At 40.6% G+C, this 17,885-nt stretch overlaps 1 protein-coding gene across 1 annotated transcript; it reads right to left on the reverse strand.

Annotated features, from left to right (window-relative positions):
- Positions 1–316: 316 nt before the first annotated feature.
- On the reverse strand, positions 317–17,372 carry eloa (elongin A). The gene is made up of 12 exons (XM_026156294.1): positions 17,246–17,372; positions 11,536–11,592; positions 11,241–11,353; positions 10,508–11,043; positions 8,138–8,466; positions 5,863–5,974; positions 5,204–5,356; positions 4,339–4,436; positions 3,397–3,577; positions 3,106–3,235; positions 2,777–2,919; positions 317–2,679 (listed from the first exon to the last, which is right to left on the reverse strand). Exons 1-12 carry the CDS (start codon positions 17,315–17,317, stop codon positions 2,618–2,620), a joined length of 1,986 nt encoding a protein of 661 aa, XP_026012079.1. The 5' UTR covers positions 17,318–17,372; the 3' UTR covers positions 317–2,617.
- Positions 17,373–17,885: the final 513 nt, after the last annotated feature.

Here is a 17,885-nt window from a genome sequence, read left to right on the forward strand (position 1 = left end):
GCGAAGAGGAAAACACAAGCGATGTGCTATCAGATTGGCTCACGAGTCTTACCACCAAACGCCGGCAGTGTCGCAAACTGTTTACAAGTGTCACATAAAAATAAAAGCGACATGAGCATAAAGCAAAATGTACAAAAACCTGGATTTAATGATGTCCTCATATCAAAAACACGTTCATTACAAGGAATCTGGAAAAGTTATGTGTAAAAGAAAGTGACTATTATACAGGTTAAAAACAAAAATAAAGGAGGCTCCTGCTTCAGTTTTTTTAATAGCTGTTAAAAAAAACGTTTCTGTCTCTCATTCATTTAATCACGTTGAGCCCTGTAAAACGCTCAGCGATTGCTGAACTACTAAAAGTGATGCTGGCCGTTAAGAATAATAACCGTAGAAAAAAATATACAGATATTATTATGTTAATAATATAAGGTAGTTTTGGTAAGATGGATCACTTCTATAAACCTCCTGCACTGCAGACTTTCTGAGTGACAAAGAGACCCACACAAACAGCTTCAGGGAAAAAAGTCAATTTTAATAAAAATGACCATATAACATTTATTAAAATCTAATAAAATTACAATTTGTAATCTACTTCCATTCAGGCCCATGTTGTGGGGTGCCAGGTCCCAGTGTTGAAAATAAATACATTTCATCATCATCATCATCATCATGGACTGCAGCTGCAGACAACTTATGGTTCTCTTTCCAAATCTCCCCTCACTCAATCAGTTTGTCACAGTGAAGCAGATAAAAACAGGGAAGCACACATTCGACAGCAGGGAAACATGAATTGAAGCCACAGGAGGGTTAAAGTAAGTCTACGACGCCGCACGCTCTGCTGTGCTTTCATCTTAGCCAAACACATTTTTTTTTAAATGCACCAGGCAAAACATGATTAAAGTCCCCCACCATCCAGCTGATGTCTCGGGTGTCGGGACGTCCACGGTGCATGCGATTAAGAGACAAAACAAGAGTAAAAGTGTAAAAGTTTCCCACTGTAGTGTATCATTTGGTCATAGGGGAAACAACAGCTGACTGTTTTTAAAATAAGAGTCCTTTTTCTGTCCCTTACAAGGAAAAGATTCGCACTTTGGGAAATATGCTCATTACTAGTTTGATTAGAAGACAGATAAAACTATCATCTTTCATATGATAAATATGAACCGCTTGGCTTGGCACAAAGACAGGAAACAAGGGAGAAAAAAAAACGTTTAAGTTCATTGTTTAACAAATGTAATCTCTTTAATTGTTATGAAAAGAGAAAATCAAGCATAAATATTAACATTTTGCATGTCAAGTCTATCGTTTCTGACCAGATGGGGAGCTTTTGCGGAAATGCTACTTTGTTCAAATGTCCCCCCCCCCCATTATTATTATTATTATTATTATTATTATTATTATTATTTATGAAAGGAAAACTTGATTCAGTTATTGACTGCATTAAGGTTGAGCCCTTGATGCTCAATGTCTGGTCACAGCAGTAAAAATACTGCACTTATGCTATAAATGTGAAAATCCTAGGTGAGTTTCTTCTTGAGTTATCACATTCATACACTTGACCTCTAGCCCTGACCTTGAGGTCGAGGTCACTGAGATTTTTAGTAGATGCACCGATGCTATCAATTTCAAAATCCTACGCTGCCCTCCCTGCCACCCAAGTGATGACAGTACACTGTCAGCCTTTTACAGGCGAGGGGTTAAAAAAAATGAAAATTTGAAACAAATTGATTAGTGCAATTAGTCACAGACTGTATATAAAAGCTGGATGTGGCCATCACGACATCACCCACTGGTTAGTGCAGCACTGAGTTGAGAGTTTTAAAACTCGGGTGGCTAACATAGTGACTTGGCCACCCACAAATAATTTAAATTATTTAGCAAAAATAATTTACAGCATTAACTTTATTTTTCATTGATTAAGACTTAAAATTAGCAGCTGAGTCCATAAACTCTTCAGGAAAATGTTAACTGAGTTTACGGATCACATTAGAAGAATTTACTCATGGACTTCTATACAATATAATTTCAGAGACGCCCCCTACTGGCCATTGGAAAGAATGCAGGTTTGAGGCAAATTTTTTAAAAAGTCACAAATTTTTTGTGCACGTTTTGGCTGTGTACAAATGTACATGTTAATTAATGACAATTAAAGGTTCTGCTGGGGCTGATTTTGTTACAGCTGAAAACGAGCTGCTCCCCTCTTTCCAGTCTTTGTGCTGCCGGAGAAAGCGATAGAAAAATCCTCTAATCTAACCTCGCAGCAAGAATTCCCCCAAAAACTCTTTCTTTAAAAACCGTCTGCTGGAAAACATGATTCAGTAACAGACTGACTGTGTTTGTGTGTGTCCTTCTACCATGTGTACCATCGTTTAGGATTTAAATACTTAATTTAAGACCCGCAAAACAGACGTCACCACAGAAAAAAAAACATCAACCCACCCCCACAAAAAAAAAAAAACAAAGAAAAAAAAGGAAGTTAACCATTTTTCCACAAATACTGCAAAGTTCATGTGATGTTTGCGGGGCTGAAAGTGTGCGCGCAGGGTTGGAGGGTCTCCAGTCCAATTCCGCTACACTGTAATTAAAATCACATAAAATACATTCAGTCTCTTTCACACTACCGGCGGGAGAATCTGTTCTTGAATGCTTTGATAGTTTTGGCCATCATGGGGGCGATTTCTGTGGGGAAGAAGGAAACAGGAAGAAGTGATTTGTTAGATTAAAAGACACACACAGAAAAAAAGAAATCCTCAATGGTGCTTTCAGCAAGACTTACTTTTGACTTGAGGTTTTTCCCGGGCGGCGTGTCCTACTCCACTCGGTGCAGAGAAGCGGGATGAACCAGCGGGAGGAGGGTTGTTTTGGGAGGAAGACGACTGGCTTGATTCTCCGGAGTAGTCAGTGGTAGCCGGTCTTATTCTGAAGGACACAGGAAGAAAGCCACTGTGGTGAATATTAAAAAAAAACCCTACACAGCTCTGTCTGCAGCCGTGTGCATCGATAGAGAAGATCTTCCTCCTCGTGATTTGAAACTCAGTCTGTGATATTTATCAGGAAATCTCTAAACATCCTCTCAGTTTCTCCCTGATCTTATTCTGTACTCACTTGATAGGAGCTGCAGCTGCTGTGGAGCTGGCTGTCGAACCACTGGTGGTTCCAAACTTCTCCTGTCGGCGGCGAACATCACGGGGCGGCTTGGCGGCAGAGTTTACGTACGCCATCTTAACCTGACGTCCTGTTAGAGGAAACAACACTCTCGGTCAAACACTCAACAGCCTTAAAAATATTAAAAAACCATCATGAATCATAACTACAGAAACAAACAGAAAATCCCAAAATGCTTTTTCTTTGTGCTTTATGTGTCGATTTATACAAAACTGCAAAAGCTCGTCCCACCTTTGGGTTTGTTGGCATGCGCAGACGTGATATTCTGTGTGAGCATCCTTAGTCGCTCCTCGCGCTCGTCGTGCAGCCTCAGGTACAACTCCCTCCATGACTCGTACTCCTGCGGAGACTCCCGCTTGAAGTCGCGCCGACAGTGACGCATCCACAGCTCGTCCGATTCCTCCGTGAACCACTAAAAGGAGGCGAGAAGAATCTTCAAAAAGGGACGTATGCCCATATTTCTCATGACAAAAAGTGACATTAATACAACTTTCTCAACATCCAAACTTTATATTTTATAATATTTTCTGGAAAGCTGTAAACTTGCGCCAGACAGAAAAGATGGAGACAAAGAGGAAGGCGACCGACTTTAATGACGAATATGAACTTTAATGATGAATAACTGCTCTGCTTGTAAAAGTGTTACATGTGTAGCAGCCATTCAGAGTTCATCCTCCTAAGTTTCATAAAATACAGCTTGATAGTTTTTAACAAAGTTTGGAAAAAGAAAGCAAATGATGCTAAAAGATTTATCCACCTTATATTTCTATTGTGAAAACAAAACTTTTGCAGTTTGTGCAAATTAATTCTATTTCAGTGGAATAAAATAAGAAGTGAAAATTCTCTAGATTTTTCACTTCTTATAAAAACACCGGTGGCCACCAATGCTAGCACTCAGCCTCCTAGTAGATACACCTATGATATCAATCTGAAACTCTTACATCGCCTCGTTCTCGAGTTATCGCATTCACAAACCTGGGTGTCCACGCCGCTCACCTACCGGTACAACGGGGTGACAAAAATATCCCATCAGTCTTTTATGGCTGAAGGATAAAAATCAAAGAGGTCAATGTGGACGTTTTAGCTATTTTTGTGGCTACATTTTTCGATTCCACGCTCCTTCCTCAGATTAAGCTTTAAGATTAAAAGTTTCACTGAAGTCTGACATGTTACCTGGTTGCTCTGCTCGATGCGGTACAGCTGCTCTGGGGTACATCTCTCCAGAACCGGCTCCAGGATATCGAACGGCACTCCTCCCACCTCAGCGATCGCTGAAAGAGCAGAGAGGCATCGTCAGGGTGGGATTACACTTTTTGTTCATGTGCATGCACAGTTGCAGACCGTAGACACGTTCCTATTCGACAACACAAAAAGCAGTTGGGTGGAGTTCAGGCGAGGACCACATTTGAGTAGATACTGACTTTGAAAGACTGTGGAGACTTTCTGCTGTACTTTTATCCTTTGTTGTGAACTCTGATCACCTGGTACCTACACAGACCATCACAGTGAGTGAAGAGCAAAACAATAGCACCTTCAAGGCTTATGAAATTGCCCCCACGCTATTCATGAACTTAGTCTCCGGCAAGGTTATTAGAGTTATCGTAAAGAGAAAGAGAAACTAAACTTCTCAATACACAAAAGCTAACCCTGATCTGAAACTGTACCGACTCCAAAATCTATTCTGTTCAAGGTGGGCCCAGACCTACATTGCTAAAATTATCCTGCAAATCAGTCCATCACTATCTGAGTAATCCTGCTAACAAACAGGGAAACAGATCAAACCAATCACATGCCTCTGTGATGAAACTAAAAACTAAAACGTAAAATCCTGCAGTTGTTTAAAAGCAGCAGGCAGAGAAATAAAAGTAAAACACAGAAATTAAACTTCAAAAACGACATGCTATACTACACTTTAGATAAAATTAAACTCCTCTCATCAGCTTTAATATTCATGGTCAAACTCCGTGGCATCATCAGGCCCTTGTTGCCCCCTGTAGGGAGGCTCAGAGACTGAGAGAAATACTGCATATCCACTCACAGTCGATGTTGTTCTGCAGGACACGGATGCATTGCTCGTACAGCGTCATCATCTTGGGCAGGTAGGCGGTCTTCGATCCTGAGTAGACCACCATCTTGGAGTTAAACCGCTTCCCCGTGAAGCCTGCATCATCCTCTTCATTGCACACAGGAACTGAAAGTGAAGCGAGCGAACGTCAGAGTGAGCCTGAATGTAGAGGATGAGGAAGAATGTTTGCAGATATGCTGATGCTGGCAAGAAAATCCCGATCAGATCGCAATGTGCACGAATGTGAGAAATCGCTCGCAGGTACATGTGTGACCTGATTCAGAAGTGCAAAGATACAGAATGAGGAAAAAAAGTCTAGAAAGCATCTGTCATTCAGTCAGAAGCGGTTCCTCTCTTCACCTGCTCCTCAGCCACAACTGCACTCAAGTTTCTGCATGAAGTGAGACGTTATGTCACAAAGTTAACTAAAAGTATTTGTTTCTAAGTTATAACAACAACCACTTAAAAAAAGAAAGAAAACATTTTAAGGCGCTTAATTTATGCACAAATACAGGCACAGAAAGACTCATGGAAGGGTTCACCTTTTTGATGCCAGAGTTTGGTGTTCTCATAGCAGTTAAACGAGAAATAACATAATGAAAAAGTTTTGATATTGGGGGCGAGGGCCTTACCTTTGCGTCTCTGAGGGGACAGCGGTGTGATGTCAATGGAGGGCAGAGGTCTGTAATTGGGCTGAATCGCTGGCAGCTGGATTTCAGGAACAGTCGGCACAGCTTCGTAAACCTACAACAAGATAAGAAACACTTTATTTATCCCAAAAGATGGGAAATGACTTATAGCAGCCAAATAATCAGAAACAACTCATTATTTGTCTGAAACTATCATAAAGGTAACAACAGCTCAGAAAGGTAAAGTAGGGTATCAATTAAACAAAAAATAAAAACAAAAGTCAAGACCTCAATAAAAGAAAATCTAAATATGACAGAAGAAGAAGCACAACTCTAAAATGAATGCTGGTCCTGGGGTATGAGATGGATACTAAACCTGCACAGTAACTGGATGCAGTGATGTGGAAACAGCTCATCAAAGTGAGGGATTTACTCAGAAAGAGAAGAGTTCAACAAGTTCAAGATTTGGCCAATCCCCCGTTTAAGGTCGTCTTCTTGTTCACATTCAGATGGTTTCACGAGCTGCTCTTTATCCTTTTGCTTTTGTAAAACATCCACTTTGTTTTTATTTTGGGGAAATAGATGAACTCATAGGGAGGTAGGAGGTAAAGATTGTGTTTGTGTGGCCAAGAGTTTCCACAGTTAAGGTCATTTCTGCTAAACCTTCTCTCTCAAACAATCAAGAACATTTCAGTCTGACAAACTCATGTTGCAGAACCTTGTGAATGTCAGTAAAACACAACAGCATCCCCCTTGTTGTGCTGCTGACCTGATGCTCTGACGTTAAGCTTTTAAACTGAACGCTTTCATTGGAAACTGCTTTATTCCAGCTGGAGACCCAGCTTTCAACTGTTGCAGCCGATACCTTCCTCTCACTGTCCCTGCTGAAGGTTCCTTCCTTTAATTAAAAATGGAGTTCTTCCTCCCCACTTTCACCAAGTGTCTGTTTTTCGAAGATTGACTTATTTATCGAGTTTTCATTCTAATAACATAGGGTCGTTATAATATAAAAGCACCCTGAGGTGACTTATTGAGAATTGATGCTATATAAATAAGTTTGAAATGAATCGTATTAATATTGTCCAACATTTGACACTTGCACAAGATGCTTTTGACACTCTTATTTGTTTATGTTGAATATGAAGCTCTTCCAGTACACGGTTAGTTCAGCATAGCATAAACATGGACTGACCTTTGTTTGCATTTCTCTGCTTTATCATCTGTATTTCTCACAGTTGCATCATAATTTACAAAATGAGGAACATTTTTTATTAAATAAGACCTTAAACTAGCGGTTTAGGCCATAAATGAATCATTAAAGTGTTTACTGAAGTCATAAACCATGTGGGCTTATAGGTAATTTTCCCACAGAATTTTACAAAGTTAAACATGTTCTTGCAACCAGAGGAGTCGCACCCTGCTGGCTGTTATAATGAACAATGCAGGTTTAAAGCACTCCTGTGCAGGCCTCACGTTTCAGACCCGGAGGCCACACCTATGTTGTATCTGCAATCTGTGGTTGGTGTTTCTACTTTCTGCTTCTCTCTGCATCACCTTGACACCGGAGTTATCAACTGTTGCTAGGAAACAAAATCCCACAAGATAAAAGCAAAACTAAAGGCTAAAGGCATCTCACGGATCTGATGTTTTCACCAACATGACACCATCAGAGTTCTAACTGCAAAACCGACGGCAGCAAGCAGCAAGTTCTACAATCACTGCAGAGCCTTTAATGTCACAATGAGTGGATGAACCCTCTGCACTGTCGGTCTTTATCAATAAAGAGAAGGAACCCTACACAAATGTCAGCTGCAGTTTTCCTCACTGAAAAAACTCTGACAGCTGCAGAAGACGCTCACAGAGGGAGCTTGAGTTACGGCTCACTCCAAGGTTAGAAAAGTACGTTTACACCCTGAAAACTAAAGCTGAGTCATCGGTTTAAACACTGACTCATGCTTGAAATTAAAAAAATGCTCATCGATGCTATCAGAAATCTGCTCTGGGTCATTTTCTTCTACTCTCCAAGTCATCCGCCTTGAGGCGACTTTTGTTGTGATTTGGCGCTATATAAATAAAATTGAATTGAATTGAATCCTTAAGGACGATTTAACACCTGTTAGAGGTCTAGTTTTACCTTTTCACAGTGTTAAGCAGGAGTTTCTTTACAATAGCTGAACAGATCATGGCATCGCACAGACCTGACAGATTTCCCCATTTTGCTTATTTTCTATGTTGGTTAAATAAAAAGATAAATAACATGTTTAAAAACAGTCGGTACCTCCTTGCTTCTCGATGGCGTCGTCACCGCTGTCCCCGAATGCGTCCTCTTGGTACTCTGAGCGCCGTTTGCCTTGCGCGCTTTGGAAGAAGAAGAGGACGAAGAGGAGGATGCAGGTGGAGGTGTTCGTGTGCGATGGGAAGACGACGTTGACGAGGAGGAGTGAGACGGCCGACTGTGCGATGAAGATGAAGCTGACGGTGTCTTCTTTTTCTTCTTCACAGACGTCGGGGCGTCGTATGTGAGGAAGGACTCGAAGGACATGGTGGGCACCTCGAAGTCCTCTTCTTCCTCCTTAGGTGGAGAGTCCTTCGGCACTCGTGGTCGCCCTAAAAGATGAAGATCATAATTTATTATACTGCATTAATTTCTCTTAAAATATTCAACAAATGACAAATATAAAACAAAGACTTTAATCCAGGATTTTATTTTGGATTTATGGACATCAGCACTTTTATAAGAGTAGAATTTAAGGCAGGAAGCAAAGAAATCAGAAATCTTGTCTGGAGGTTCAAGCCACAATCGGAACGACGTAGTAGCCTATCTGGCTAACGGTGCAGCACAATTCACATGTTACTGCTCACAAAACAACAAATATGACCTGGACCTTTGAGCACAATGTCTGTGAAGACCCATTAGGTGACCACTCTGTGTAAACTAGATTCAAACCTGAGGAGGAGGAGTGATTCTTGTGAACGGACAGACAGACGGGTGCCTCGCCACAGCATAAGCGTTTCTATTTTATTGGCCAGATGAGCTAAAAACCGAGAGGTGCATGACAAACTGACATAACCATAATTTTTTGTACGCACCGCCATTTGCAAGAGCACCAACAGTGACATCACCAACACCGACACGCCTGAATACCTCACCTAAGAGGCGTCCAGGAAGCGTCCCAGTCAGATGCCTAAACCACCTCATCTTGCTCCTGTCGATGTGGAGGAACAGCGTCTCCTTGTCCGATCTCTAACGTAGAGCCCAGGCATCCTTTAGATGAAACTCATTTCTGCTGATTGCATCAACGATCATCACTATAGGTGAGGGTGAGGACGCAGACTGACCGGTAAATCGACACGCTCCGTTCCCTCCAGCACAACGGACCGTTACAGCCTCCTCATAAGTGAAGTTTTAATTATTATTACATTATAAAAATTGTTAACTCCTAATTACTAGTGACTAACTAATTACTCAATCACCAAACAACACACACTCCTCTTCTGATTCACACATGCATGCTGTGGTTAATGAACCAAACAAGAAAACAGTTTGAAAATTTCACTTTGTCACTTCCTGTCAGAGGAGTTTCTCGTGCTGTTTCTACGATCGCTCAGTTCCTCAGAACAGGAAGTGACTCTGTGTTGTGGCCATATTTCTTGATCCAAGCTGATAAAACACACACAACCTTCCTGTTGCACAGAGCTGCACAAATGACCACACAATGATTGCCTTTAACCTTCTATAGTAATTGTTTTGGCTGTGGTATAAGTACCAGAAATCAAGAGTTAAATGACAGAAAGAAGATTATTTAAGTGCCCCTAAATCTCACGGCTTATTTCCTTCATAGCAAAGTAAAATATTACACAGTACAACAAGAAGATGATTATCTTTCAGTAAGACATTTATGGGCTTTTAGTGAGGAGAAGATGGTGTAGTTATAGTTTAAATTGTTATTCAGGCTACATGTAACAAATTAATTCTGACATGTTTGGTATCTTTAGATAAACTGGGATCTTGAGTGGAACATGAAAATTTTTTTCTGTGAACCTGATATTTGACTGCAGTCTTTTAAAGATTAAAAAGACTGGTCAACTGCTTTTAAAAGGTTAATTTGTTATTCAAATGAGACTCGAGTGATGCAGTCACCTGTATGCGCCCACAAGCAAGGCAACAGGAAGTTGTCTCAGCGAGCTGCAGATGTTTTGATTTTAAACTGTTTTAAAGTCCTCATAATTCTGCAGATGTTTTTTTCTTCTGTTATCTTTAGATTAACCACTGCTATCAGTTACTCGAGCAGCTGGTTATTGTTACCTGTAGTGGTTGGGGGCAGCTGCCTACATAGGCAGGGGCTGTAGCTCTTGTGAATTTTATTAATAAAGCGCCAAATAACAAAAACAGTCGCCTCAAGGCGCTTTATATTGTAAGGTGGACCCTACAACAATACATACAGAGAAAAAGCCAACAATCATATGACCCCCTATGAGCAAACACTTTAATGACAGGGGGAAGGAAAAACTCCCTTTTAACAGAAGAGAACCCTCCAGGAGAACCGAGCTCAGGGAGGGGCGGCCATCTGCTGCGACCGGTAGGAAGACAGGACAAAAGACATGCTGTGGAAGAGAGATCGAGATTAATAACAAGTATCGAACTCACCTTCATCTCCTCCTTTCTTCTTCTCCTCCTTCCTGCTGTCATGCGTGGTTGACTTCTTGCTGTGTTTGGCAGCCTTCTGTACCGGACTCTGATGTCTCTCTCGGTCTCCGCTTCGCTTCTTCCCCTGACTTCCTCCGCCTTCTCTATCGCTATTCGTCTGTGCGTGGCGTTGCCGCCGCTCCTCGTCTCGGTTTCGGTCGCTGTGGTGGTTCTTGCTCGGCTCCTTGTTTGGTTTGGTGTGGCGGACGTCTTTGCGGGAAACAGGGGGAGGAGGTGGTGGCGGGCTGGGTTCAGGTTCGGGCTCAGGGCTTTCGTATTCGTCTGAGTGATACCCTCCTCGCTGTGGGGGACTGTACTGGTCGTGCTGAGGAGGTGAGGGCGAATAGTTGGTGTGGTAACCTCTTTCCTCCTCTTCCTCCTCTACGTAGGAGCGGTCTTCCTCAGGCGAGGGCTCTCGGGGACGTTTATGGTCTCCTCTGCCGCTCGCGTCATGGCCTCGAGCCTGTGTGTGAGATCTGGAGCCGTGGCTGTTGGGTCTGAGGAAGAAAGATGGAGACAGAACTCAGTTTTTGCAGATGACGCCATTTAATTTTGGGGTTTTATTTTGAAGGTTTGGATCTTCTGTCCTGAAAAGTCATCGTTACATACGACCATTGCAGAAAGAGAGCACACAGCGTACAGACACATGAGAGCTAAAGTCATGCATGTCGAGGCAGAGGTGTGCAGCCGATACCTGTCTCCAGACTGAGGAACCAGTTTCTTCCATTTGGCTACGAGATTTTTTGCCACCTCTCCAGCTAATTCGTGTTTCCTGAAGGAGTTCACAGCCTTTCCCACTCCAGTTTCCTACGAGAGAAATTCCCAGATTTAACAGTCATGCTTTGGCAGCTCCAGGCAAGCGATTTAACTGGTCAGAAACAAGTTCAGGAGGGAAGCTGTCAACTTGCTGTCCCACTCATTTATCTAGAATATTTTCCCTCTGATTTTTGCATCGACAGTTTGGAGATGATGAAGCAACACATCCTTACCACCAATATGTCCACAGTCATAGGAAGCTCCCCGAGTCTTTTCAGAGTCTTCAGCAGCTGAAATAAAAAGAAAGGAAAAACAAAAATGTATCATTTGGAGAAAGAGTCCCGATTCCACCACAGAGCCTTTCCTTATTTTATGTTACAGTGATGGTTGTTCATATTAGACGAAGCCAAAGACTCAAATACTGCAGATGTGACCACCTGTTCTTCAAACCTTTTGTTTGTGAGATACAGTCAATCACAAGAAAGTTGGACTTAAGGGAGACAGAGTGTAAGATAAATTATTTTGAATCAAGAACCGTGTAAAAGCTACTCTGGTTGAGTCCAACAATAAAAATATAGAGCTGAAATTAAGCAGAATGAGTTTGTTTAAATTTATTTTCCTAAAACAGTTACTGAAGCTGCTGTTTTGGTAAATATTACTGTTGAGCCCCCGAAAGGTGACAGAGGAGATTATTCCTGCCTTTGTTTTAATCCACATGAAGAGTTGGCGTGTTGGTGTTGTACAGTTAAAGGAATAACCTGATGCTGCATTTAGTGCTCGTTACATGAGGGTTGGGCTCTGCTGGTCGTGAGCTCAGCCTGATACTGAACACGTGAAGATATGATGATTATCGCTGTGACTTTGGCTGCTGCTGTGCTTCATGCTTTGCAGTGGAAAAGTCCAGCAGATCCATTTGAACCTGAGGTGCTTCTATGACACACAGCAGCAGCCCAGGCTGGATTTCCACCAGCTCACGCTGCGCCTGTTTATCAGCTACAACTGTTAACTTTACTAAAGCTTCTAATTAGCCCACTGTTACTATTTTCACACATAAAACCTGCTTTAAAATTTTCAAAAACTTTGAGAGCTCATCCTCAACTAACCTGGTCCCAACTAGCCCAGTGAATGGCTTTGGACAGTGAACACTGTGAGGTGTGAGGACTAAAAATGGAAAGACCACAAACTTTATTATTTTGTACTAAAATACACATAAGACAGCTAATTAAATGTATTTAGAACTTCTTTACGTTAAAATAAAGGCGGATTTTTATACAGCTGTATAAGTGGTCTGACCCACGTGATATTAAATTGAGCTGTAGTGTGGCCCGCCTGACACCTGTGGTTTAAACATATACACAAGTGTTTCATAAAAACAATCCTTATAAGGAATTGTAACAACAGCAGTAAATTTGCTGGGACTGTTGTGGCCTGTTAACAGGTGACTGCTAGGCAACATAATGTAATCGTAGCATGATACAGATAAGAACCTTCAGAGGCCTAAATTTGCATCCACACTGGAAGAGATTTGCTCGTCTTGTGTCGCTTTTTAATGTATAATGTATTTACTAGCAGTCTAAAATTCTTTGGCACTGGTTTGGCATTGACCATGTGAGGAATTTCTTATGAGCATATACAAGAGCTAAAGTTTGTGGGGGTTTTGTCTTTGTACACTTTTGTCTTTTCATTTTATTTCCCAGTAAAAACAGAGGATTCAGATGCTAATCATCTTTAGGTTTCAGCAGGGATGCATCCACACAACACCTCCTTTTGAGACTCAGCAGAGCCAATTAAAATGTGGGACATTGTCTGAATACCTTAGATGGGTGGAGGGCTGATATGCTGTACAGGCCCAGGTAAAAAGTAGGACATGCGGTCACCCTTAATATAACATACACTGGAATGAGTGCATCTGGATAATGAGTAAAGAATCATGGGTGATGAATTTTTATTCATACATTTGTGCGGTTTCCTGTTATTTTGTCATAGTGAATAAGAAAAACATAAAATGAAGAAGCAGGGTATATTTCCTGTGCCAATTTGAAATATTTATTCTTAACTTTTCTCTTTAACGTCTGCAGAGTCTTCACAAGTAACACGAGATGATTTACCCTTTTGTGCTTGCCTTAAAAATGTCCCGCACTATTTCTAGTTTAAATAAAGGTCGACACATTTACAGATGGATCCCTACTGAAACCCAAAGATGTTATCCCATAGAACGGCAGCTGTAATAACAGTCTGAACACTGAACACAACCATTCAACGACTGCAAAACCAACTAAAACATCTCAAAAACATTTCATTTAAATTAAACACATTACATTAAAAAACAATAAACCGGGGAAGCTAGGGTAAACTCAAGGAAATTTTGAGCATTCAACAATTAATTTCCTACATTTCATGCCTCAATTTGCACTTTTTCCAAGATCAGTTTAGAAGGAAAAATAAAAAGGAAAAATCCTTTTTTTTTTTTTACATAAAGGATTTTTCCTTTATGTAAAGGAAAACACAGGAATCAGTTCAAAAGAATCTAAAATGAAATGCAATGAGACTCTAAGCTATTTTCAAATAATTATTCTCAATTTTTCTAATGTATCAATTTTTAAAACATTTTGTCGCCCATCAATATTTATTCTTCTGTTGTCTTTAGTTTGCCTGGTTCCTGACCAGTCAGACTGTAACGAGCTGACTGCTTTTGAGTCTTTGTATTTGGATCGGTAACCTCTTAAAATATTACTTTTCCATGTCTGAAATAAACTAACTCTCCATTTTCAACCTTTTCCATGTTCAGTAACAGATTCTGAGGTTTCAACCGAGCCTCTGGAGAAGACATAAGTCCTCTGCCCGAGGATTTCAAGGTACTGCTGCAAACGGTTCAAAAAAAAGTCTGAGATGTAGCTGAAGGCGACTACAGAGGGTCTTAAAGGCAATCGGTCTGTTACAGTCAGGCATGATGAGATAAAGGCAGGGATAAGATTCAGTGCGCCTTGATTACATGATTGCATTATTAGGTTTGCATTATTTGGGACCCAGTGGCAAGGCTTTGTGTTTTTGTTTGTCCTGCAAAGTCCGAGTCACTTAAACAACTGGTACATCACAATTCATTATATATTAAAACTGGAAAAGTAAACAGGGCGTTAAAGCAGATTTTCATGCATTTCCTCTCTGAGATTTTCTCGGTAGAGAGGCTCCATCTGCTCCGTGGACCTGCTTCATATGAAACTTGCAGCTGCTGCCTGACTCACACTATCTGCGCTCAGCTCTGCGCCATCACTGCTAAAGGATGAGGTGGCCTAACGTGGCAGAGCTGTTAGAAAACCTTTTCCCTCCTGATTTTTGCGTCTTCTTTTGCAGTTAAAGCTTCACTTGTGCAGCTTGTTTGTGCTCAGCAAACGCATCACACGCATCCACGCTGCTTTGTTACACACCAGCAGTAAACAAAGGCGAAGCCAAGAGGCCGTGTGTCACCATTTACACGCTTTTATCTCCAGTTTTCTTTAACAATAGACTCCGGGTTTGGACATGAGTAGGAGCCCAGCTCCAGTTAACCAGAATCGGGTAAATCTCAGAGGCCTGTCGCCGCTGAGCTGTCACTACTTTCTAACGTTAGCTAGCTGAACGGCTAACGAATGCTCTAGCTTCGAGTTTGGTTTTCGGGTAAAATATGTCGTGTTTGGTGCAGCTGCTCCGATAAAAGGCAGATAATAAATCCATATGTACTAACAACGAGCTGACAATCGTTACATTGAGCTGAAAATGTAGGGTTAAACAACTACGTTATAACAAGTTAAAACCCCTTAATTACTGTGACGTCCCACACGGTGCCTTCACAGGCTGTCGGAACACACTGAGATACTAAGAAACGACTGTGTTTGTGGTGACGCCCTTCTGAAATACTGTTGTTAAGATAAATTTAAAAAAAAGAAGATTACGTTAGACACAATAATAAATCACATAAATACGGTAAATGCCTCTCTACAATTTGAATTGATGCAATAACAGATAATGGTCATTTAGCAAGAAATACCCAGATATTGTCTTGTCCAAACTGGCCAAACGATTCAGCTAAACAGCCAAATAACATGCATTTACATTTTATTCAATCATTTGCATTTCATTTAAAGTCCCTAAAGGTCCCTGAAATATCAATTTAAACACTGCTACATAATTATGATTTACTAAATGATCAGCTTTTTATTTTTAATATATTTTAACTAGAGCCTGGCCGATCCCTTAGCCAATATCAGCTATTTGCAGTGTTTGAATCGGTGTCTGAATTTACAATGGTCAATAAATGAAAGTTAAGAAAGTAAAGAGATGGGAGAAACACCATTCAACCATATTATTAGTTGTGATGTTCCATAGTTTGTCCACCAGAGGGCGCTCTGCAGCTTCCCTGCTGGCAACAGGAGACAAATACAACAAACAAGTAAATAAATAATCAAACGTGGCTGATGTCAGGGAAATTTCTTTATGTTTTGTCTGTTTTAAAGATTAGAAATATCTAGATATATAAAAGAATATTGTATTTTTATCTAATCAGATATTGGTATCACTCACACTTTAAATTGAATGTATCCTATCTCTGAAATAAATCCCACAATTCTGTGGGCTACAGAGGGTCATGACATTTTCAGTTTATATAATCAATGTGTATGACTAATTTAAATAAGTTTAATTATATTACAATATATATTACAATATATAAATATATTACAATTACTTGCTATAACTGAAAATAAATGGTTGAAAAAAAAAAAAGATTCAGATTTTAAAACATCCAGGGAGACGACAGGCTGTGTGAATTGTTCTTACTGTGATGAGGTAAGATTTAAAAATGCAGAGCTGTTTAGGGAATTTGGTGTTTTCTGCATGACACAGTAAAAAAAAAATCACAAATATGAACGACACCATGCCAAAAGCTTTTGTTAATCTATTACTCAATAAGTTGCATTTTAGAAATGTGAAAATGTGTACGACTGGCACAGATGCAGCTTCTGTTAACAAGTAAATGACCTGATGCATGCTCAATCTTCCAGGTAATAAAATCCCTGAAAGTTGACTCTGTTAATCTGGATGTGGCGTTTTCAGTGGGAGAAATGTTTTGTCATTCAAGTGACTTTTTCAGTCTCTGCTTCACTGAGTGACTGAAGAACTCACTTGAATGAGTGACGAACTGTCATAAGCATTGTAGCGTTAAAACATGTTGAATTTCCTGACTGACAGACACCTGCCCCAATATCTACAGAGGACTGTCATTATAGGGACCTATAGAGTGAGTCTTCCTCAGTGGCCTAGTTAACAGCTGAAGCTGCAGCCTCACACATGAGTGAGAAATGGAAATCCTATTAGCTATATTGGTTTAAGGAGGCAAGAGTAACTGTTTATATACCAAACACATCAATGCCCAGAATCAGTGTCAGATTAGTGGCAGGTATGATTTCCCTGGTGTATACTTTCATTATCTCTATAATAAATTACACCCAAATCATAATCTCAAACATCTGTTGTACACAGCAACAGACAGTGGAGATATTTACAGTACAACTATGGTTTATATTATGATTTCAACATGTAGAAATGATGAGAAGTATTAGAAATGTGAACTGTTGATCTTATTCTCCTAATGTCTTTTTTAAATACTTTCTTTATCATACAGTTATCCCAATGCTAATTTAATACTCTGCAAATGAATTAGATTAGCATTGTGTTGCAAATAAAGCTGCCACTTCAGGAAACTGCTGATGCTTCATTATCACAGTCTGAACCGAGAAATGTGAGAAGACAGAGTCGGAGAGCGAGCCGTGAACGCAGCATTTAAAAAACGTTACGACTTTCTGGGAGCCGTCGCCGTGACCGCGGCGTCCTCACGTCTGTCGGTCACGTTTCGCGGAACGATCGGTGCTGACCACCAAATGTGTCCGTGTCGACCTGCTGGGCCGTTACCTTTCGGGGCTCCTGGTTCTCCTGGAGCCGGGACTGAAGTCTCTCCACTGTTTCCAGCAGTTCCTCCGCCATGTTTACTGCTGGTACCCTGTCGCCCGGAAACGGTTTGATCCAGACCGATCAGAGAAAGGGAAGAAACGAGGCGACTTCCGGTACCTGGGACGACGGAGTTTAAAAAATAAAAGCCCAGTGCCAGGAAGAAAAAAACAAAACAAAAACAAAACATAAGTCAAACGTAATTCAACACGTACATTCATTTAAGATGTAGAATTATTTATTTATTTTTTACCCCTTAATGATTTAAAAACAATCTGAAAGCAAAATAAACACAATAAAGTGAACTTACTATAAAAGTATTAGTTTGTTTTCCACAAAAAAAAAATGTGGAAAAATGAACATAAAAAACTAAGCTTATGGCGTAAACTCACCCCATCTTATTCAGTTTGGCTACCATACCCCCAAACAGATTAAGCTTCACTAAAGTAACATAAAAAATGTTCATAAGCACAGACAAAGCAGAGATGCTGTCAACCACAGACTGACTGGAAGGGTCACTTTAAAACAAGAACACCCATTCATTGAATTCCTCTATCAACAATTGTTTCCAGGGGACCAGCTTCAACATTTCTGAATGCACTTG

The sequence above is a fragment of the Astatotilapia calliptera genome, chromosome 22 (genome assembly GCF_900246225.1).
Source record: "Astatotilapia calliptera chromosome 22, fAstCal1.2, whole genome shotgun sequence".
Lineage (NCBI taxonomy): Eukaryota > Metazoa > Chordata > Actinopteri > Cichliformes > Cichlidae > Astatotilapia > Astatotilapia calliptera.

Bases quoted from the DNA above. Each gene is read 5' to 3' on its own strand.
- eloa (XM_026156294.1), bottom strand. From the start codon at position 17,317: ATGGCGGAGGAACTGCTGGAAACAGTGGAGAGACTTCAGTCCCGGCTC. The intron at 11,044-11,240 runs GTATCGGCTGCA...TTTCTTCCTCAG, and splicing joins GTTCCTCAGTCTGGAGACAG to ACCCAACAGCCACGGCTCCA. The intron at 8,467-10,507 runs GTGAGTTCGATA...TTCATCTTTTAG, and splicing joins GAAGAAAGGAGGAGATGAAG to GGCGACCACGAGTGCCGAAG.